This window comes from Odontomachus brunneus, unplaced genomic scaffold (assembly GCF_010583005.1).
Source record: "Odontomachus brunneus isolate Ranch 3 - 2012 unplaced genomic scaffold, Obru_v1 Obru_scaffold_017, whole genome shotgun sequence".
NCBI lineage: Eukaryota > Metazoa > Arthropoda > Insecta > Hymenoptera > Formicidae > Odontomachus > Odontomachus brunneus.
Genome location: NW_022639467.1, coordinates 421,724 through 443,727, shown reverse-complemented (window position 1 = coordinate 443,727; position 22,004 = coordinate 421,724). Strand labels below are relative to the sequence as shown.

At 34.3% G+C, this 22,004-nt stretch overlaps 5 protein-coding genes across 5 annotated transcripts in view; 3 read left to right on the top strand and 2 right to left on the bottom strand.

Annotated features, from left to right (window-relative positions):
* Window positions 1–22,004, bottom strand: part of LOC116841609 — an 85,076-nt gene that overhangs the window by 49,320 nt on the left and 13,752 nt on the right. The gene's annotated exons all lie outside the window — the stretch shown is intronic.
* LOC116841614 (chymotrypsin inhibitor) lies at window positions 5,720–7,029 on the top strand. The gene is made up of 3 exons (XM_032809747.1): window positions 5,720–5,890; window positions 6,233–6,339; window positions 6,677–7,029. The coding sequence occupies exons 1-3, from the start codon at window positions 5,842–5,844 to the stop codon at window positions 6,755–6,757; spliced, it is 237 nt and encodes a 78-aa protein (XP_032665638.1). The 5' UTR covers window positions 5,720–5,841; the 3' UTR covers window positions 6,758–7,029.
* On the top strand, window positions 10,493–11,839 carry LOC116841611 (chymotrypsin inhibitor-like). The gene is made up of 3 exons (XM_032809744.1): window positions 10,493–10,578; window positions 10,953–11,086; window positions 11,556–11,839. Exons 1-3 carry the CDS (start codon window positions 10,530–10,532, stop codon window positions 11,637–11,639), a joined length of 267 nt encoding a protein of 88 aa, XP_032665635.1. The 5' UTR covers window positions 10,493–10,529; the 3' UTR covers window positions 11,640–11,839.
* On the top strand, window positions 15,567–16,986 carry LOC116841613 (chymotrypsin inhibitor-like). Its single transcript, XM_032809746.1, has 3 exons — window positions 15,567–15,732; window positions 16,301–16,413; window positions 16,697–16,986. Exons 1-3 carry the CDS (start codon window positions 15,681–15,683, stop codon window positions 16,775–16,777), a joined length of 246 nt encoding a protein of 81 aa, XP_032665637.1. The 5' UTR covers window positions 15,567–15,680; the 3' UTR covers window positions 16,778–16,986.
* LOC116841612 (chymotrypsin inhibitor-like) lies at window positions 17,507–19,561 on the bottom strand. Its single transcript, XM_032809745.1, has 3 exons — window positions 19,394–19,561; window positions 18,008–18,126; window positions 17,507–17,804 (listed from the first exon to the last, which is right to left on the bottom strand). The coding sequence occupies exons 1-3, from the start codon at window positions 19,443–19,445 to the stop codon at window positions 17,724–17,726; spliced, it is 252 nt and encodes an 83-aa protein (XP_032665636.1). The 5' UTR covers window positions 19,446–19,561; the 3' UTR covers window positions 17,507–17,723.

The window sequence follows — 22,004 nt, the reverse complement described above, 5'->3', positions numbered from 1 at the left end:
CTCTCTCTCTCGCTCTCTCCCTCTGTTTCTCTCTCGCCCTCGTGGCGCAGGAGGGTTTCAATCGACGCACGTGTCGTGCGGCATGCGAAACTCGGGCTGAATTCGCCACGTGTGCGTTTCATACAAGCTACACTTGGTTACAAAAGTTGCATTAGTTTACATTCATTTACGCAAGAAGTTGAAAAAAGCGCGCTACATATATCTTGAAAATGATAAGACGTTGGCCTCCGATTCCTTGAAATGTCTATAACTTGATAATAAAGAATCGCTACGCTCATCTATATATATATATATATATATATATATATATATATATATATATACTATCTTAAATACTACTTAAATACGGAGTATATACGTCTCTAACGGGACAAGTCAATTATATCGGGCATGTTAAATTATCAAAGAAGATCATCGACGTGAATCTCTTAGAATATTGTATGAAAAGTCAACAGATTCCAAAACTAAGTATTCGGATATCATTGAATTCGATTCTGCTTCGAGAATCACTCGCGAAACATTCCTGTATATTCATTCGGACAGATGTACAAGCGTCAAGAGAGAAGAGCGAGAAAAAGTCGCCAGATGTCTTGAACATTCGCAATTCTCCGATAACGCAAGTCAACACGTTCTTCTTATGCTTCCGCGGCTGATTTATCTACCGACGAATGGACGCAGATATAAATTTTTGCAACCAAATGTACCCCCATATTTCGTCCGTGCATCGCCGATCGCCCGCGGCGCTCGACAACAGCAGACGAATCGGACACGCGCGAGCGTGGATTTTGTAATCGAAACTGTCCGGCGCATTCTGCGAAATGTGCTGCTAAATGTGATATTGAAGTTACACACAGAGGCAGAGCGGTTTGTTGGAATTTTCAGGCTTCGTCCCGTGACATTGTGCGAAAACGAGCGTACCGGAGCGTACCGGGGAAGATTGAAGAATAACGAGACATTCTCTCTCTTTTTCTCTCTCTCTCTCTCTCTCTCTCTTTCAACTCATCGTCCTCTTTCAACTTCTTCGTGGATTACATTACAGGACCAAATATTAGGGCACCTCTCTTCGCTATCGGGCCGAATTGTTTGACTTACGCGATTGTGCGCTTGTATGGAACATGGAACCGGTTACTTCGTTCCGCGGACTGGGCCGACGGTAACACGGACAACGACTATGGAAGCTTGGCTAATCCGAAAAGCGGCTTAGAGCAAACGCGAAGCCGAACCCGACGAAAGGCGGGGTTTCCGACTTCCGTCGTGTATACTCTGCGTCGGGCATTATTATCTTGTTAGCGAACAATATTCCGGAAGAATGGCTTCGTTCGCATTCGCGCGTTCTCGGTACACCAAGAAAGAAACGCGCAGAACATATATTCTCGTGCCTATTAAACGACCGAGCTACGAGATGCCATACTATAGAACCATTATGTAATATATGCAGTAAAAAGGGGGAAAAAATCACCTAGATTTTCTGAAAGATCTTAAAATATTTCACTAGAATGATAAAACATGTAGGATATGTGCGATAACGTAAGATTAATTTTAAATCAATATTTTGCTTCTTAATCTTCTCTTTTCAGTAATTATCTGTACGTTGAGATAACTTAACATAATTAATACGGGAGAAAGTGATAATACATGACACAGAACGGTAACATAAAACAAGGCTGACTTCTTAAATAATTACCGCGATTTGTCAGTAACTGAAATAAATATAATCATTAAGATCCTTATTGGCCACTAAAGGGAAAGCACGTTGTTTACGGTATTAAGAGAAACCGCTTTGTGTTTTTCCCTATTAAAACTGTTCACAAGGAAAGATTAAAACATTCATTTATCTTGTTTTAATTAACGGATCTAACATATTAACCACAGTGTGACGATTAGTAAAATTAAATTTCGAAATCGCAGATTTAATTATTTGGAAATATTTTTCCTAATTTGAGACGCGCTAAGTCAAAAAAAACGATGGATAATAATATAGAAAAAGATAATTCAAAAGAATGATAACATAGAAAAAAATGATCCATATAGAACAAAATATTTCATATTACCATGTTTTATATTTACACGTTTTATTCAGTGAGTTTAAAAGTGATGTGTTTATTTGCGACTTCTGTTTATAGGTCTAAAGGACTCCCACACATAATTTAAATTATTAAATTTCATTTTTTAATTTTCACAGGAAATTCTTTTATTTTCATTTTTAACTTATGACCTTTGCATTCTCTCTCAAAGAAATTCAATAAAAAAGTTTGATTTAATATCAACAACTTTATAATAATAAAAAATAAGTTTGTTTCATATTACCACCCTATTTTTCAAGATCCCGCTATGTACTATGTTAAAAAAATAGTGTGCTCTTTGAACAGTTTATTTCTTTTTCTAATGATTATGAATACATTATAAGAGATGTATTTGTTAATACTTACTTCTGACAGTTACTAATGCAACTATTGCATTTAATATTGTATTTTTTGTCTAAACCAAAAAAATTGTTCTTATTCCTGTTTTTCCCTATTTTTAATAAAATAAAATGTCGCGATTAGATGATAAGTTCAAATTAAAGATATATTGTAAAAACTATTGCCAATAGTGATAAAGTGATAAGTTAAAATTAAAGATACTTGTAAAAGCTATTGTCAATAAAAGTAACAGGACTGCCGCTCGAGACATGACGATGGATCTTATAATTCTATACAATCCGCTACTCTATAATCGGCAACTGATACGACCCGCAATTTCGAATCTTTCTTTATATGTATACACAGCTGTTTGGAAATACTGTCGGCAAAGCGCGTATAAAATGCGACAAAGTGCGTATCTTCGCGAACGTAAATAAGCGCTCAGAGCGTCTGGAATTATCATTTTTCACAGGTTTGTTACTATTTATACTATCTTTCTTTTTCTTCTTTATTTCATGTGGATACAACGACAGTTGAAAGTCATTTCATGTAGATGTAACGACAGTTGAAAGTCATTTCGCAGCGAGCTGCTGCTTGGATAAACGGCAATGCGTTATAATGTTTTTTTTCCTCCTATTTATAAAGTCGTCAGTTATGTTTTTGTACGCTACTTTATAAATGATCGGGGAAGCCCGAGTTAACCATTACCTGCCCGACGTCTCGTGATTCCCCTACTTATGTAATGATACAAAAACTTCCTTGAGTTTTACAATTAGAGAGCGGCTGCGTATCACACCGAATTATGTCACCGGGTGATTATTCGTTTTATATTTAGCAGAGATGCACACAATGAATACATTGGGTGAGTCGTTATCAGCCACCTCGGCTGGGAAATTATATATGCGTCACACTGCTTGAACACATTAAGCGTCAAGGCTAAAGTGGATTCTCACGTCAACGGTCAAATGTGTCCCGCCGCCCGCCAGAAAGATAATTCCTTGCAAGACTAGTGTCGTATTCCAGACGGTGACAGAATATTTCACATGTAACTATTTATTCTTATACTTAGCTCTCAAAATACAAGACTATTTGACAGTACTACCGTTATAATATTATCTTCTAATGGCTTCGGACAACGTGAACAAAAATGAAGTTTACGCTCTCTTGGTAATGCATAGCAATAAAATTCTTACTTATTTTACTTCGACTTACGAGGTACTGGTATGACAGGCACGGTATGATTCATTTAGCATAAACACGGAATGAGTTTATCGCTGACCTTGTGAAGCATTCTAGGAGTGTAGCGTGCGATACGTCTTTCTCACAATACTGAAAGGGACTGAACAGCCTTTTGGCTCGATATGAATTTCAGAACGACACAGAGATGTTCTTAAATCTTGTTTAAATCTTGTTAGTACGACTTGCGAAATCATTGAGTAAGTCTTGAGAATTTGGCTACTTGCTCGTTGCATTGCGGTCAACGATATCGCGATAAGGTCAGTGGAACAGAGTCACGACGGTTATCATATAATCGTCGTTCGATACAAAGGTTAGGCAACGAAAGTCAGTGTGACAAGAAAACAAAGGGTGTAGCAGGATAGAAGAACGAAGAAGCAGACGAAAGTGAACGAGAATGGCAAAGCAGCGAGAACGAGACGGCAAATCTCGAGGAACCCTCGGGATTTCCCGCTGTCGGATTCGTACGATGCGGTGCGTCGCAAAATACCGAATAGACAGTCGAGAGACAATGGAAAACGGAACATGAGGCATCGAATTTTCCAAGTAATTAAGTCACGAGCGACCGCTGTTGTCACCGCATTCAGAAAACATTCATATTCCCGACTGATGTCGAGAAAATAATTGTTAGCCGGCTGTCAATTGGCTCTATGCGTGAGAAACAAAACGTATGCAAATTGTTTCAAGCAAACAGCTAAGCTTCAACACAAACTGATATTTTTGTTCTATTTATAAGTAAAAAACTCTTTATTCACAACGCAAATAGCAATTTCTTCGACGTTCGATTAATCACAAGCCGCTGCGTTTATAAGATCGCAAGCGTGTTATTTCCACGAATGTTGCCGGAAAAAATTGTTCAAGCTGCTTCAATAAAAAAAGAGAGGAAAAAACGTTGAAAGACTGAAATCGCAAATTGTATGCGCGCGATAATTCAATTTACCGGTCCGTAGTAAATTCGATTCGAATCGCCGAATATTCGATTTTACGTGCTCTTTAGCCGAAATATAAAAAAAATCCCGTGCACCAAGAGAACGGAGGGGAAGCAGAAGGGTCAGTCTGATTCACTTGGGCCATCTCGCCGATGGCGAAATGGCATTTAGGGTAAAAGCGTATTCGGGAAGCGGCCGGCTGGATTGAGCGCCGAGCTTATACGCTGACAAAGTGGACACAACGTACGCGTTTTGCAAGCCCGAAATTTCCCGATTGGTCGAGCGGCCGAGTTGTCCTTCCTGCCCGTCGCGTCCTGTCACGAAGTCCACTAATTGCCGGACACGAGCAATATTCGTGCGATTTAGTAGATCGCTGCTTTGAAAATTGCAACGCGCACGATAAATCGTGAGATTTCGCAGCCTTTGCCGTTTAGCCTTCGATCGCCGGTACAATGTTGATCGGCATGAAAACACAACATGTTTACGTAACACCGACATATACGGGCAGGGTCATATCGAAGAAGTGCGAATTGCGAACGAGGCAACTGCCGCGCGGAAAATATTTTAATAAGAATAATTAATATTTAAATAAGAATGCAAAAATTTATTCTCGGGTAATAATAACCATCTCTGAAATCTAAATTTATGCTTACGAAAAATACAAACGATCTGCAAGTCGCGAATGAGAAAGAGCTACATTCTCGCGAGGAAACATTTGAATAATGAACGTTATATTTACAGGTTATATTTACAGGTATAAGAGTACAAGTATATGCATGTATATTTAATTGTATTTAATTATTTAATGAATCTGTATTACATGAGATCCTAAAATAATATGCAGTTCTATCTCATAATCTAAATTCCCGCTGCGAATCGTAGATTCCTAATAAAGCGGGTTTAACGTATTCGAATTCAGTTCAAAATGCGGAAAAAGCACAAGTAAAAGCGAGCACGACGACTTGTTACTGACAACAAAATTATATTATTAACGTTTCGTCTCTTCACAAAATAAGCCGCTTCTCACGCGTCGGGATATACCAGAATCGATTTACGGTATCGCTATAAGGAAGTGCAATTTTTAACATGTGCATCGCATGATAATTTATGATGACGCAATTGATTAGATAATAGCCAACTATTTCCGAAGCGCGAATTGCTGAAGGAGAATTATAGATGTGTTAACAGGCGGCACGGCATATAAAGACGCATGAAACTCGCAGACCGTAGCAGTCCAGAAGCGATAACACAAAGCACCGGATCATCACGTTAGAATGTCGCGCGCTAGTCTCGTGTTGCTCGTTGCTATTGCAGTGCTTTTCAGTAAGTCTTTACGCGTTGTGAATATAATATAAATAATAATCTTTCACTTCGACTCGAGTTTCCGTGAAACAGTCCCGATGCGTGAGAAGCAGCTTATTTTGTGACAAAGGGACGAAACGTTAATAATATAATTTTGTTGTCAGTAACAAGTTGTGCTCGCTTTTACATATGCTTTTTCTGCATTTTGAACTGAATTCGAACACGTTAAACCCACTTTATTAAGAATCTATGATTCGCAGCAGGAATTTAGATTATGTGATAGAAGTGTATCGCATGTGCTCTCTAGTCCTTTTTATCTTTAATCTTAATATCGTCGATGAATCCACGATTGTATATGTACAGGCACGGTTACTTCGCAACGACAATGCCCGCCAGGTCAAGAGTTTACCACTTGTGGATCAGCATGCCCACCGTCTTGCAACCAAAACCCTAACCAAGCTTGCACTCTGGTATTTTTATTGAATTTTAGATTGTATTCGATGATGTGAACTTCACTGAGTTTTATTCTGTTTTCAAGTAGACGTGGTTATAGGGTAGGCCGAGGCGAATCGGATCAAAATAATTTTTCAGAAAATTGTCGTTAGTATTTTGTTTTAAACGAATTGTTATATCCTTCCATAATTCGCGTGATAAAATAACTCATTTGAAACGAAAAACAAACGACAAAGATCTCAAAACTTATTTTGATTTGATTCGCCTCGGCATACCGTACGATTAAAAATATCAGACATTTTGTCAATTTAGTCATTGCAATAGATAAACTTGATAAATGTGATTTTTTTTCAGCAATGCGTAGTCGGCTGTCAGTGCCGGCAAGGGCTGTTGTTACATAGTTCGGGTAATTGTGTTCAACCTCAGGAATGCTGAAAACCAATGGAGACACTTGTTTACTGAAATGGTGCCCGAAGTCGAATATTTTGGAGCCATTTTGGAGGAAAACTTTGATGTACGATATCTAACTATAAATTAGTTGCAGTTTATACGCTCTCAATCAGTAATTAAATAGATAAGAAGTTGAAATTATTAAAATGAGAACGTCTCTTTGTTTTATTATTAATGTTCTGCGAAATATTCACATTTAACATTTCTTTGTAAAACGACCAAAGTGATTACAAATAAAGACTAACATAGATAAATCATGTTGCTTCTCCTTCGTATCTTCGGAAAAACACATATTACGCCATATTTAAATGATCTACGGTTCAAGAATTATTAATGTGTTACACAAGGAAACAATATAGCGGCTAACGAGCAAAAAAGTATCAGAAAAATATAAATGCGTTCCTCGTTATCACATTTCTCGGTTTGTTATCATATTTTTCATTTTATGCGAATTATTGCTGAAATAATGCGAAAGAAAATATTTATAAGTCTATTTCTTTTTCTTTCTCTCCGTGTTAATCTAAACTACAGATTTGTAGATACCTCTCAAATTTTGTGTCCGAAAACAATATTTCGCCAAGCTTGATAAATGATGGCAATATCTTTTTTTGCCTTCCACTTTGCGAGTAACTTTTGTTTGCGAGATAAGATATAAGACATATGACAGATTTTCTTGACTTTTCTCCGCGATGTTCTTTTTTATCCTATTTGTCATTAACGTGTTACTGAAAAAGTTAACGTCAAATTTACATATTGACCTTAAGGTCTAAGATTAGATCGTACTGGTATCTATCTCATGGCCGAGTATTTTGTAGCGCAAATGGAAAACAAGCGAGACATAATTGCTTTCGCAAAAAATTTTTATGGTAAATTAGTTCGTTTTTCTTGTAATAAATTCTTGCGAACTCTTTATTATGCAAATACGCGGATAGGAAACAAATTAATATAAGAAATCTTGCGATGTAACAAATCAATTTAACGAGCGTGATTTGAATAATGAAGTCTGTATGAGATAAGTATGAAACTAAGCGAAGCATTACTTGCGTATTAACAGATCGATACGTCTCGATTTACTCTCGCCTGGCTCGTCTTCACACACATACACGCACGCACGCACACACGCGCGCGCGCGCACACACACACACACACACACACACACACACACACACACACACACACACACACACACAAATATATATATGTGGTAATTTTTAAAATTAGCGATCGCAGAAAATGTAACGGCATGTATAATCTTATTTATGTATTATTTTGTTTTTATATTAATCTCCTATATTTATCATTGTGATCATGTTGATATCATATGAATATCATCATATGGATGATTCGAGACAAAGCAATAACTGCGATAAGAAAATATTGAAAAAACGAATACAGTTATTATTGATACGGAAACGCGAAGGCATAGAATCGCGAACGTAGAGAACCGAGTCACGAAGCCAGCGAAGAAGCGAAGACTGTTGTTGCGTCATCAGACACAATAGAAAAACGTATAGAAAAAAGAGTGAGTGAAAGCGTCGAGTGGTACAAAACGTTCGAACAAAGCGAAGTCGACTCCTGGCAAACATCACTCGTATTCAATAAATTAATTTACGTGAGAACGATTTTATTTAATTAAATATTATTTAACCATCCTCAAAGAATTTCCCACACATATATATGAAGCTGATATATTTCGCTGGTATGTTTACACACCCAAAAAAAGTATTCTACGTACAAAGTGAATTTTCCTTTAACCCCATGTTCTAAAAGAAATATCTTACAGAAAGCATATTCATCTTTCATTAAAGGGAACCACTCATCGTGCATTTATGAGATATTATTTTAATTGTGTTTCTCTATATCAAGATGAATATGTTAATTTGAAGCACAATGCCGTCTTACGTGCAGTACGAGAGACACGAAGAACTGTTGTTTCGCTGCGTACCGTCGTGTATGATTGGTTGAAACCAAGCGCCACGCTTAGAGCTTCCACCGTCAATTCACTGTCGACGTTTCAATCAAATTGACGTTGAAATCGTCAAACTGACGTCTGTTTGATATCATTTTGACGTTAATCAACGAATCATTTTTCACTGGGTATATAGATGTCACCAACATGAAGTCTTAAATAGCTCAGTGGGAAGAGGGGTTGCCTAACAAGCGGAAGACCTGGATTTCGATCACAACCGAGTCTTGATGTTTTTCATCTCATATGGCATTAAAAGTGTGGACATCTACAGATACACACAACCACCCCCGGTCAAAGTTTTCTGATCTTTCTTTCGTGTGGGTGCGATAAAATTTATTAAATCCGAAGAAATATTTTTGAGTTGAAGTAATATATAAAAGGAAATTTAGATTAAGAACAAATAGATTTGCACTGTACATTCAATATGAAATTCCTTTATCTCTAAGAATTGTGTTTAAGATTATTTTTCTCTTGATTTCAAAGCAATCCTCTTGAGGCTATATATAAGAATAAAACCCTCTAAGATTTAGAAAATTCCACTTCTATTAAAATTATCTTTTTTTGAGTGCATATTAAATCGTGCGTTTTCAAGAAGCAGTGGAAATGCATAATCAACAGAACGTAGTAGTATCGTTACATTTTAAACTTATAGTTACATTTTTGTTTTGAACATTTTCTTTCGATCGCCGTCGATTTATTCAGCGACACGTGTTCTATTCAACGATACGTCAACAATTCGAAGAAACATATTAACTTAATCAAATATATGAAAATTTCATTCACGCAATCCACAAAGTCTGCTAATGCAATAATGGGACAGGTGCGGCTGCCCATCCACTTACAATAATTCGAATCGCGTGTGCGAAGAGATAATTCTTCCTTAATATATTTGGTCTCGCTTATCGATGATGATTTCGCGAGGAAAATTGATTATTTATTTGAGCAAAACGATGACTAAGCGTAAAGCAAATTTTACGAAGTAGTTTGCGAGCTTGCTTATTCGATAAGTATCAATAAGTCGATATAGCGGTAAATTGTAGAATTTATTGCCGTAACAATGATGATATATGTTGTATCAGATATATGTTGTATGGCGTACAAATCACATCTCATTAGACACTAATGTATTATTCTGGGATTAACTTGACGAGGTAATATTCTAATTATAGCTGTTCTAAAACGGAAGCAACACTTCGAATAAAATGACTCTCTGGTGTTACACCGAAAATTACCCCAAGAAATTATTTAAAATGTATTTTCTGTATAAAAAATACGAGAAAGATATTTTCGGTAGATTTTGTATATTAAATAAATTACACAGTCTTTCAAGTCGTTTTGCGATAACGCAAAACCGAAAAAGTTCGAATAACTGTTGGCTCCACACTGCATAACTTTATCCAATTCCACTTAGAGAGAATATGAGATATACAGTAAGTTATCTGTTTCATGACAATTGTCTGACAAGAAAATTGCAAGACTGCGATGTGCAACGGCTTGTTGTCGATTGACTGAAGAATTTAGAATACACTACGTCTCTCGTGTAGAAAGTATCATCAGTTGGGGCAGATCTTTTGCAACAACATCTTGAACATTGTTCTAGGTTTTCTCCATAAAGTACATGTTATTTTCGCGAGTGTTTTCTGTATGGAACATAAATGATGATAAGAATACGAAAAATGCAAGAATAATAATGTGACTGCGGCAGCAAACGCGTATAAAAGTAGGGCCCATATCACACCAGAGTAATATCACGCAAAATAAAGTCGCATCGCAATCGAGAAGTCAATCATGTCTCGTACAGTTCTCGTTCTTCTAGTCGTTGGCGTGGTGCTGGCAAGTAAGTCTTTCATCGGGCATGCTTTACTATGAACATGTATATGTAAGAATCTTCTACGACAAATATATCATTGTCTAGAGCTATTTAAATTAGGGATTGTTTGGGAATTATTACACGTAGATATCACTATTTATTAATTTTGCATCTTCTGTTTTATTTTTATGCCGTTTCTTCAATAATGGGATAAATACTTGTAACGGTGGAAATTGTCAACTTTTATTTACACGAATAAATTGAGTAATGTAATTATTAGACGCGTCGAAAATCCAATAGTGTATAGTATATGTATAAATATGACAGTATATAGTGGTATAATTAAGAATTTATATTACTTATGTATATTCACGGAATATAATAATAAACAATTATTGCAGTCGTTCCGGATGCAATAATGCAAAAGAGTGATTTACTGCCACCGATAATATGTAAAAAAAATGAAGAATGGGTAGAATGTGCGACAGCGTGTCCCCCAACTTGCGAACAAAGAGAACCAGGGATTTGTATAGCAGTAAGAGATTCTTATGCAGATAACATAATATAATACAACTTTTAAATAAGTTTCATTTTACTTAAAATAGCATTTTACAAAATAATAAGTTTTTTATGTTATATGAAAGTATATTTGTAAGTATATTATATGAAAGTAAATATATAAATGATAAATAATGATAATAACATATATATATATATATATATATATATATAATAAAAAGCAAGGGAGACAGAGACTATTTGACTACTGGGGTAAGTTGGCTAAATCGATTATTTTTATTGTTCTTTAACAGATTTCAGAATAAAGCAAGTGAGAATTTCAAAACCATCTGTGTCATGTTGCGAAAACTTTGCTTAAGTTTGTATCTCGCTGGAAAATATTAGAAATAACAGGTTTTGCCAACTTACTGTTAGCCAACTAGCTTGGATCTCTCTAATATATTAAGATATTATATATTTAATAATTGTTTTGTGCTAATGTTTAGATGTGCAGCCCGGGTTGCCAGTGTAAACCTGGATTCCTGAGAAACCGTCACAATGAATGCGTTCGTCCTTGCGATTGCGACTAATAATTAGGATCAACTTAGAATCGAAATGTAACTCTGGGCAACTTTATTGAGGAGTATTTATTATTGAGGAGTTATTCCTTAAATCATTCTTTAAGCACTTCTACTATTTGGTATCGAAGTGTTTTTTTATGTTTTTACATATATAGTATATATTATAAATTTGTAGTGTATGTGATGTACAATAAAAAGTATCGCAAGATGTTGAAATGTCGTATAAATTTCACCGTTCCATATCCAAATGTTGACGGACTATGTAGTTGAGAGGCACATTAAAAAGAGTGTGTCAATAAATCAGATATTGTAAGATAGTAAGTAAATGTTGAAATTAAAATTGCATCCAATTCTTACTTAAATTCTCACAATGCAAACCTGAATTTCAAAAGAAGATATGTGTAGTGCTTAATAATTAAAAATATTTGCAAATTATTTATGAAGCGTTTTTGTACATTGCCGCGTATAACCTTGAAATAAGCGTGTTCTTTATTGTACTAAGCTGATTTTCTCGTGAAAAAAACACCTCACAAGCAATGTATGTAATAGTATATAATTTTGGTTTTATGAATAATTTAATAAGTTAGCACATTATTTGGATAGAGTTATAAATTAAGTATTAATTTTTATTTAAAAAGTGTATAAATATGGTTGTTACTGCGAGAATTGGTTTTTTTTTTAATAATAATAATGGTAAATGCGTCTAAAAGTCTGAGTATTGATCATCTAGACGAAAGATACGATTAAAAGTTGGCTTTTTTAAATGATAAATGGAACAGCGACTTTAAAAAGAAGAATATAATTTTGATAAGAATAATCACACAGCAACAATAAACAAATACAAGATGTATCAAAATCAACAAATATCAACAATTCTCGGAATCAATTTTCGTCGAAATATCGAGATACCAATAAGTAGTTTTCGAATAATTAGCAAACGCGAAAAATTAGCAAATTATATCTTTCAAATTATATCTTTCAAATTAATTGAAGTTAAGCATTTTTTAAATGGTTGCAAAGATATACAAATCATAAATTAATAAAATGCAATAATCTCTTTTGATATTTTTCCTAAAAAAGAATTGTTTTTAAATTAATCGAAGGACTATTGTTCAAAAATACTCAATAGTCGTAAAATACTGTATATAATAAATATTGCAAATAAGAAACCGTTTGTTGTTCACGTGCTTTTTAGAAAAAATTTATTATAACCTTCCATGTATTTAAATATCCTTTGCGAATACACTCACTCCTATATTTGCATATCTCTCTGTAGTTTCAAATATGCGGATATTTCCTTAAAGAAATTTAAACAGAGAACATATAACTCTTTTACAAGTGAAAAAAGTTACGTACGAGATATACTTTTATGGTTCTTGTCACAATTCTAAGAAATGGACGGAGAGTCCACTTTGTTAGCACGTCAATACTACTTAAATAACAAGTACGCGGCTTCATGGAACGAGCCCGATATTAGCCAATATTGACTGCGTATGTTAAGAAAGTCTCGCCGCTTTGGTGGGATTGGCATCTGTAAACTTCGAAGGAGATATTGTTGTTCAAAGTAGTTCTACTTAAAGCTAATCTCACGGTCGCTATCATACGGAATTCAGATATACTAAAGGTGACAGACGATTGTACAACTATTGTGTGTATAATTTATCTCTTTTTAAAGCGACACAGGAGAATAATAGAAAAAAATTCCTATTATTCACAATTGGAAATAATAAAAAATATAAGCAATTACTCGAATAAATCACAGTAGACTTTTTTAAAAAAAGACCAGTATTATAAAAAATAATTACACATCAGATGATGTCATTGAAAAAATTACTGTACGAATCTCTACGATTTTACATATTCTACGTTCTACCTGTGCGTGTTTTACATATACAAATACATATATTATATACATGTAACATGCTTTTGTATGTTAAAAATATAGTATATATTTCCTTATCTTATATATATTTATAAAGATAGAAAACAAGTACTATATGTGACATATTATAATTTCATGTTACAAAGCTTGAAATGATTGTGCTTCTCCTCATAATCATTATTTATAATATAGAAGATACGTACTAAAAAACAGTAGAAAAGCTGTTATTTTATCGTTGTTACGTGTGTACAATTGTTTACTGACTTTTGTTACAAGCAATCTTGTTACTGCTTAAATAGTGAATGTAAGAGGCGTGCACTGTTAAATATTGGAGGGTCAAATTTAAACCAATTTCTTGAGTTAAATAATATTTAGTTATTTTTAACTATCATGTGTGTCAAAATTTACTATTTTAACACAAAACATGTGTTTAAGAAAACAACCACATCTAATCAACATTAAAACATTTAAAACACAATATTAAGACATTTTTTACTAAAACTAGTAAAGTTACATTAACGTGCACATAATAAAAAAGTAAGCTAATTTTTAGTCAAATTTAATACATTTCTTAAGTTAAATTATTTAACTCCATTACATTATTTAAATTAACGACATATTTAGTAGGAGCAGTGGCGACTTATAGGAATGGTTAAAAATAGCTCAAATTGAGTATAATTTGACACTACGGATTTAACAGTGTGTAACGAGCGACAAAACTCCGCCGTCAGAGAGTATCTTGAAAATGAAAGATACGTGACAAGAACAAGCACTGAACTTAATAGAAGGGGTCACTATCGTGAGAGATATAGCCAGTTCCGTTAACGAACACGCAATGATTAAAAATATCTGGAGTTTCCAAACCTTTCCTCAGTTTGCGATAAGCAATTTCCCGCCGTATGCTGCACTACTGACAGTTAAATTAATAACTATTAAATTAACAACGCGCGCGCGCGCGGTAATGACTAAATAATACTGTTTAAATATTTTGTTGTGGAGAGAAACAGGCAGCTATTTTGACACTTTCGTATCGTACACATCAAGATTCATTATCGATGTTGGTGACTAATAAAATACAACAGTAATTGCATTATGACTAATAATAAATACATGACTCGCGGATGAATAAGATTATTCCGATAAGCGATGCGATGCGATCGTGGGAATAATATCGCGGGCATTGCTGCTGCTTATATGTATATAAGCTGTAATTATATCGTAATTAGCATATTAGTATGTTAATGTAATATAAAAGTGTATTTCTAACATTCAAATTTAGATGCTACTATACGGAGTTTTGTCGTTCGTTACATGCCTCTTACATTCACTATTTAAGCGGTAACAATATTGCTTGTAACAAAAATCGGTAAACAACTGTAGGAGATAACATTAAAATTTCAATCCCGAAAACTTGATTTTCGAAAGTGTGCTACAAATTATTTTTGTATGTAGAAAGTTTGCATTTCTTAAGATTCCACAAATACACATCATATTTTTCTTTTAATACGATTATTTAGAACTTCTCGAGCTATCGATATATTAGTATCTTTACCGTTTCTTATTTAATAGGTATGACTTATAACTATTAACGGATAAGATAGAATGATATATATCTCCTTATCTCACTCTCTCCCTCTCCCTCTCTCTTTTATGAAGGTAAAAAACAAATTCCATCATATCATAACTTCATACCACGAAACATGAAATAAATCAGTGTGAATCTCGTCCTCGCAATCACATTGTCTTGGTGTCGTTATGTGTAGGCGTCGCTAATATTTATACAATTACAAAATTTAAGTTAATTAAAATTCAGTTTAATTCAAGTTAATAATTTAAGTTAATTAATAATGAGTTAATTAATAAAGAAGAGTTTATTTGATTAAGCTAAAGCTCTGTTACGAAAGGGGATTAGATTATAGGTCAACTGATAAGAATTCCGCTTACAATTGATATCGTGTCGGGCAATACAGCGGTTTCTGTTTCTTGAAAGAAGTCGTTATATACAAATCTGTAGGATGAATGTCGCGGGAGAAAGAAGGAAGTAGGTATGCCGAAAGAATATTCATCACGTCGAAGGTCGCCTGCCGTAGTATATAAGCACAGTAGATCCGACACCAACTGTCAGTTGCCCAATCGTGCCGCAAGTAAATCTACCGAAAAATACAAGGATGGCTCGCGCCGTAGTTCTTCTCTTTCTCATCGTAGCAGTCGCTACAATCAGTAAGTTCGCAGCAACGTTAATCAATGTTTTTAGCATTTTTGTTGAAATTTTACTTATTTGATATTACCACAAGATTAAATTAACAGGTGTTTCATGAAACTCCTTTACGTAAGATACACTTGTAAACGTGCGAAGATTGAGTTAAACAACAAGTTCGATTTGCTTTTCAATGCCTTCTCTTCTTGACGAGAAAAATGCTCACGTTGTATAATAAAAGCTAGAACGAAGATTGAGTTAAACAACAAGTTCAATTCGCTTTTCAATGCCTTCTCTTCTTGACGAGAAAAACACGTTCTATAATAAAAGCAAGAACGAATGCCAGAACGTTGGCGGAGGATCATATTACGATGAAAATTTCTTGATTAATGGACGCGATTTATCTTCATAGAATGCAATAAATTTAAATTTTACTAAATGATGAAACGAAGTTTCTTGAGTAACACTCTATACTACTTGCGTAGGTTAAAGGATTTCAATTAACGATATTTAACGTCGTATACTAATATTATCCGTAGGAGCGTTATTAAATAAAAAACAAGCAACTAATGTTTTACTATGTTTGTGTAGGTGCCTATCCTCAAGGATTCCAAAAAGAATGTGGCCAAAATGAAGTATTCACTACTTGCGGTTCGACGTGCACGAGTACTTGCGAAAACCCATCTCCTCGCGCCTGTACGCTGGTGAGTAACGCATTCTCTAACAAGGATATATTTGCGAATAATTATAACTATTTCGTCGAATATCTTAATGACCTTTTTTTATATCTGTCAACTGTAAATGCAGACTTGATTTGATTATATTACTTCTATATTATCGATTATTTCGCGTAAACTAAATTTTTATTCGTGTATTTATTATTTAACACAAACGACAATCCGGGTAGAATATGAAATTCTCCATAAAATAACTTTACTCAAATGGAATCTATAATATAATAACTACTTTGTTTATTTTGTTTTGCAGGCATGCAAAATCGGTTGCGAGTGTAAGCCCGGATATCTCAGAAATGCGCAAAACAATTGTGTACTTACACAGCATTGCTAGTGGATTAATGTTTGAACGTTATAATGTTTGAACATTAAACAAGCAACATTAAACAAGCAAGATGCCAAAAACGAGCCAATTGCGTCATCAGAAAAATGATAAATATGTAATTACAACTTTTGTTTTGATCAGTATGTTGTTATACAGATCCTTATAGCGCCTACTAATCAAAATAATTACATAGAAATTATTATATAACTGATTTTTTATGTCCGACATTTTTTTATATAAAACAATATCGTCTTTTATGTTTTGAATAAAAAACTTTTGAAAATATCAAAATATTATGGTGTACTCAAATCTGGTATAATTCTATTGTCTTTTTATGAATCCTGTTAATATCTTAAACTATTTTTTATAAATTATTATGGTTTATCCCTCCATAAATGATGTTTTTAGAATCACATTAAACTAAAATATTAATTAATATAAAAAATATAGTATTATACATATGTGTATTATATATTTTTTATTTATATTTATATATATCTTCTATTTCTATATATAGGAATAGAAGAAAACTTTTAATAGATTAATACTTAGGTAAACATACTTTATCTCACTGTTTTTAAATATCAACCTTTCCTTCCGGAAGGATTCTATAAAATCAGAATAATTTATGAAAAATAATAAATACACAATCACTGCGGAGTTAACAATATGCAGTAATTATATATTGCTCTGCAAAAGTAATGTTAGTACGATAAAAGAATTACACAATTATATAAGTAAAAATTAAATGATATTTATTCAACAATAATTATTGGTTTCCAAAAGAAAACACTTAATCAAGTTAATTTAAATACAAATATTAACAAGTGAATAAAATTATAATAAAACTGAGAAACTTTAACAATGTAAGAACTTCAACAATCGTCGCAACTGATTTTTTAAGAGACTCGGTTACGTATCGCCATCGCTACCAAGAAGGATTCATCAAAATCTGTTAACATTTTGTTGAGAGAACACAAAGGTTCAAGTTGTTTTTCAAATATCCACTTTGGCATCGGCAACGCGAGACACAAACCTAAAATCAAAATCATTAAATGTCAATATGATGAGTTAATTCACGATTCGATACTAATTGACGTTCCGATAAAACGACAGTGTGTGAAAAACACTAAAAATATGTGTGAAAAACGCAAAAGAATAAATAGCGAATATAAATAATAATCAACAGAAATTTATTGTGGCGATATATATATATAGTCACAGTAACTGTATACGAACATCGGGACAAAATTCCGCTGGCGGATGATCGCACGTAGCTTCACAGGCTTCCGGCCGTCCACAACTAACCCATTCCTCATGGAGACCGCACTGGTGACGTTCCAGTATATAGGCTTCGGCTAAACAATATTATCGAGTCATATAAAACATGTGTATTATACTTTATGCGATACGAAATCTTTTTGTACATCGATGCGTATAGAGTAGAGGAGACTCGGTTTTGTCATATATTTTATATACCGATTAAAAAAATAGATGTATGCAAATTTTTTAATATTGTGCATATTTTCATAAAAGCAATTTTTAAATAAAAGGAAAAAAATATTACCGTTATATATACATATATATATATATTTATACATAAAAAAGTTATTAAACTGTAAGTCGTGCAAATGTGACTATCCATCCTATATCCAAAATTAACAAATTGATATTTGTCATATGTTATTCATGTAAACAAGACAAGACAAATTATTTCTGTTTTAAGTATTTTAAATATTTTATTAATGTTAATAATAACTTATAACCAGATACATAATTATAATGATAACTTATAATTATAATTTATAATCAGGTCATAAATAATTATTGAATTAAGAAGATAATAATTTTCATAAGCTTTGTATAATAATAACTTTGAATTCTTTCTGTAGGACCTTACGGAGACTCACTATTGTGATATATTGTGATATATTGTGATATATATAACATAATACAATACTATATATGTTTCTGTGCTCTTGCATAAGTCATTAAATACAGATTTATAATGCATAATAACTTATCCCACATAATTTGAGTCAATTGAACCTAAATGGTAATTTTGAATAAAAGGGATTATATTTATAAATTATGTTGCTATAATTATTATGGAAAAAGAGTGAGAGCTGAATATAGGAAAAACTAGTTAAACCCATAACATTTCTCACAACTAAAGAAAGATTACGATCAGAAATTCAACGGATCAATAAAAATAGAGGTGCAAAATTCACTGCGTCCAATTTTGAAAAAGTGTTTGTAAATACCACAGGCAATGTGGTATTCTATCATAAGTCATTTCGTGCATCCAATTAACATGATACAAGCAACCAACACTATAGAGAATAACATGCTTGTCCATTTATTACGTAAGAAATAAGTTTTATAACAACTGACTAGTGTAACATGTAGATTCTGTCTCCCCTATCTTGAAATTAGCTCATTCTTTTCGTTCTAAAAACTAACTTTTTATAAAAGAGCGTTTCGCAAAAGACATCGACAAAATCGTACATCTTACACAATAAAAGCGTTTAATATGTACGAAAAATTTACGGTAAATACAAAAACAAATTGCAAATATTGCAAATATTAAACGCACTGCCTAAATGAAATAATTGAGAAACTTACAGACGGCGTAGACCGTAACGACGAGGACGAGCAAGGCAACCAGACGAGCCATCGTATGAATTTGCTTTTGTGCGTTACTCGTGCAATTACGAAAATCACAACTGAGACCAAATGTCCCAACGCGAGTTTTTATATATTCGACTAATAACCTTCATATAAGTACATGATAAAGCAAAAAGATTTACAACGTATTTAACGCTCTGGAGAGCGTTAGTTATCAGTACTTGACTTTTTAATGACTCGCATTATCAAATTTATTTAACACTCATTAACGTCACAAAAAACAAGCACGACATACACATTTTACTCTGAGATTGCAGTGTGCAATGCGCATTATACCTTGTAACCGCATTTTTTATCGTGCATTTATACTACAATTGTACCAATGACAACGTTATTGTAAAATAAAAGATGATAAAGATCATTATCTCTATGGGTAAAGCCCGTATCAGACTACTGACTGCATAGGCCGACCCGACTGCCGATTCTCAATGGACCAATCACAGTAAGGCGATAAGTCGGCGCCTTACTATGATTGGTCCATTGAGAGTCGGCAGTCGTAGTCGGCAGTCAGGTCAGCCTGTGCAATCAGTAGTCTGATATGGGTTTAAGAATAGAATATCGTGATCTCGGCTGATATATTGCTTCACACTCACACACATTGTCGAGGCCAGCACAGGAACCTTTTCCCTTTTAATGCGATAAGTAAGAGTAGAAAACAGTTATCTTATACGAATTCATAAATTGCACAAGCTGATTTCGAGAAACGAAGAAAAAGTTTCCACATGACAAATATTCAACACACCGCTACAACTATCATATTCTGTGAATAATGTGCATGCCACTGCGACGATTCTACGTGACGTCACATGGAAATGTTTATCACATAAATGCGACGCATTTGAATCTACCTTCGAATATCAGTGAATTGTGCGGAACAGTCTTTTTACGTATTACTTACGTATTAATCCGTTTAAACAGATCTTAAACTTAATTACGTTTAAATGCAATTAATGGAATCGTCATACCAAGTTTCCTTCGCTAATTACACCTGGCGCGACAACTGCGAGGTAATTGTACGTCAATATGCATATGTACACTCGGTGAGTCATGAGATGACGGCTCTGTCGTAGTAGATAATGTTTTAGGTCGTTCTTATCTTAAAATTTTATATTCGTTCTTATCTTAGAATTACTAAAAGAAGATTAAAACTGTCACACGCGAGATATAGTGACAATAAAAGGAAAATTTAAAGTGTCCTTTATATCATCGAGAAACCGAACACGACGCAAGGAAACTCCCCCTACGAAAAATATCGTTCAAAACATTATATTATCTTTGTGTTTTTCTGATAATTTTTTTGCACGAATTACGTTTCTCAAAAAGACAACTTAAAATACAAACTCGAAATTGGTTGGTTGGTTATATCATAAGAAAAGAAAAGAACACAGAAGATAACGTTACCTTCGAGTAACTTAATTCAATGTAAGCCTCATCCTTGAAATCGGATTAGTCGCTTGACTGGATATCTTTATTAATTAAGGACGTGGTTAATATCTTAGGCGCCTTGCACCCTCGTCACATCCTTCTTCCACATCCCGGCCGACAGCCCAGAAAACTGAACCTCATCATAAAGCAGTTTGTCATTAATACAATTAAGCGGCGCGTTATTACGCGACTGGCGGGAAACTCTCGCGAACTACGTTACTATTCCCGTTAGTGCGTTAATAAATAATCCAGTCTATGGCTTAATCTACGATGCTGAGCGTCTGGTGCAGTTTTGCGAGCGGTACATATTATCATTCATGAAGACGTTAGAGTGTAATGGCGCGAGAGGAAAACTCATTTCTTGGCGCGTCCGCTTGAATTAACGTTTGATTAACGTCGATTAGCACGGGATATCAACGAAACCTCGATGACGTTATTGTGCATAACGCCACTATATACGTATGTATCGTGGCGTTTTAATTATGTTCTAAGAAACACATGCTTACGCGATCTCGAGCGAAACGAATATTCCACGTCGAACAATGGCACGACACCCAATTCGCTCTTTCGGAGCTGATATTTGACGTTTGGCAAATATCGTGGATGACACGCCACGGCCGTCCCTATCAGCAACGTCTCGAACCCGTGCTCGAGAACCCTCCGGGAGATCTGAATCGTCAGTTTTAGAGGACACGATCGGCAGAGAGGACGAGGGAGAAAAGGAAATTCGAAGCATATTCGGCCGCTGAGTTTCCGGTCGGTTGCTTCAATATGCCGGACCGATAAAGCAGAATGTCGACCGGGCAGAGACAATACGGCATTCGAAGCGTATGGCGAAGGGAAATCGTTTCGTAGCTGGCCCGTTGTCGACTCGCGCCACACGCCGTGGGCGCAAACGAGCTTTCAATGGAGGATGTTGCTGCGGAAGGAAGATAATTTCCAAATCGTTCGCGTGTAAATCGCACCGCCGACGTTATTATTCGCACCTTGGAAGAAACGAGTGCCTCGTCCAGCGCGCGTAAATTTGAGTAAGGTGCTCTCAACAATAGTTACGATATTTTATCTAGATATATATATATATATATATATATATATATATATATATATATATATATATATATAT

Bases quoted from the DNA above. Each gene is read 5' to 3' on its own strand.
- LOC116841614 (XM_032809747.1), top strand. From the start codon at position 5,842: ATGTCGCGCGCTAGTCTCGTGTTGCTCGTTGCTATTGCAGTGCTTTTC. The intron at 5,891-6,232 runs GTAAGTCTTTAC...GTATATGTACAG, and splicing joins TGCTATTGCAGTGCTTTTCA to GCACGGTTACTTCGCAACGA. The intron at 6,340-6,676 runs GTATTTTTATTG...ATTTTTTTTCAG, and splicing joins CTAACCAAGCTTGCACTCTG to CAATGCGTAGTCGGCTGTCA.
- LOC116841611 (XM_032809744.1), top strand. From the start codon at position 10,530: ATGTCTCGTACAGTTCTCGTTCTTCTAGTCGTTGGCGTGGTGCTGGCA. The intron at 10,579-10,952 runs GTAAGTCTTTCA...CAATTATTGCAG, and splicing joins CGTTGGCGTGGTGCTGGCAA to TCGTTCCGGATGCAATAATG. The intron at 11,087-11,555 runs GTAAGAGATTCT...GCTAATGTTTAG, and splicing joins AACCAGGGATTTGTATAGCA to ATGTGCAGCCCGGGTTGCCA.
- LOC116841613 (XM_032809746.1), top strand. From the start codon at position 15,681: ATGGCTCGCGCCGTAGTTCTTCTCTTTCTCATCGTAGCAGTCGCTACA. The intron at 15,733-16,300 runs GTAAGTTCGCAG...ATGTTTGTGTAG, and splicing joins CGTAGCAGTCGCTACAATCA to GTGCCTATCCTCAAGGATTC. The intron at 16,414-16,696 runs GTGAGTAACGCA...TTTGTTTTGCAG, and splicing joins CTCCTCGCGCCTGTACGCTG to GCATGCAAAATCGGTTGCGA.
- LOC116841612 (XM_032809745.1), bottom strand. From the start codon at position 19,445: ATGGCTCGTCTGGTTGCCTTGCTCGTCCTCGTCGTTACGGTCTACGCC. The intron at 18,127-19,393 runs GTAAGTTTCTCA...AATATTGTTTAG, and splicing joins CGTTACGGTCTACGCCGTCT to CCGAAGCCTATATACTGGAA. The intron at 17,805-18,007 runs GTTCGTATACAG...TTTTGATTTTAG, and splicing joins CAGCGGAATTTTGTCCCGAT to GTTTGTGTCTCGCGTTGCCG.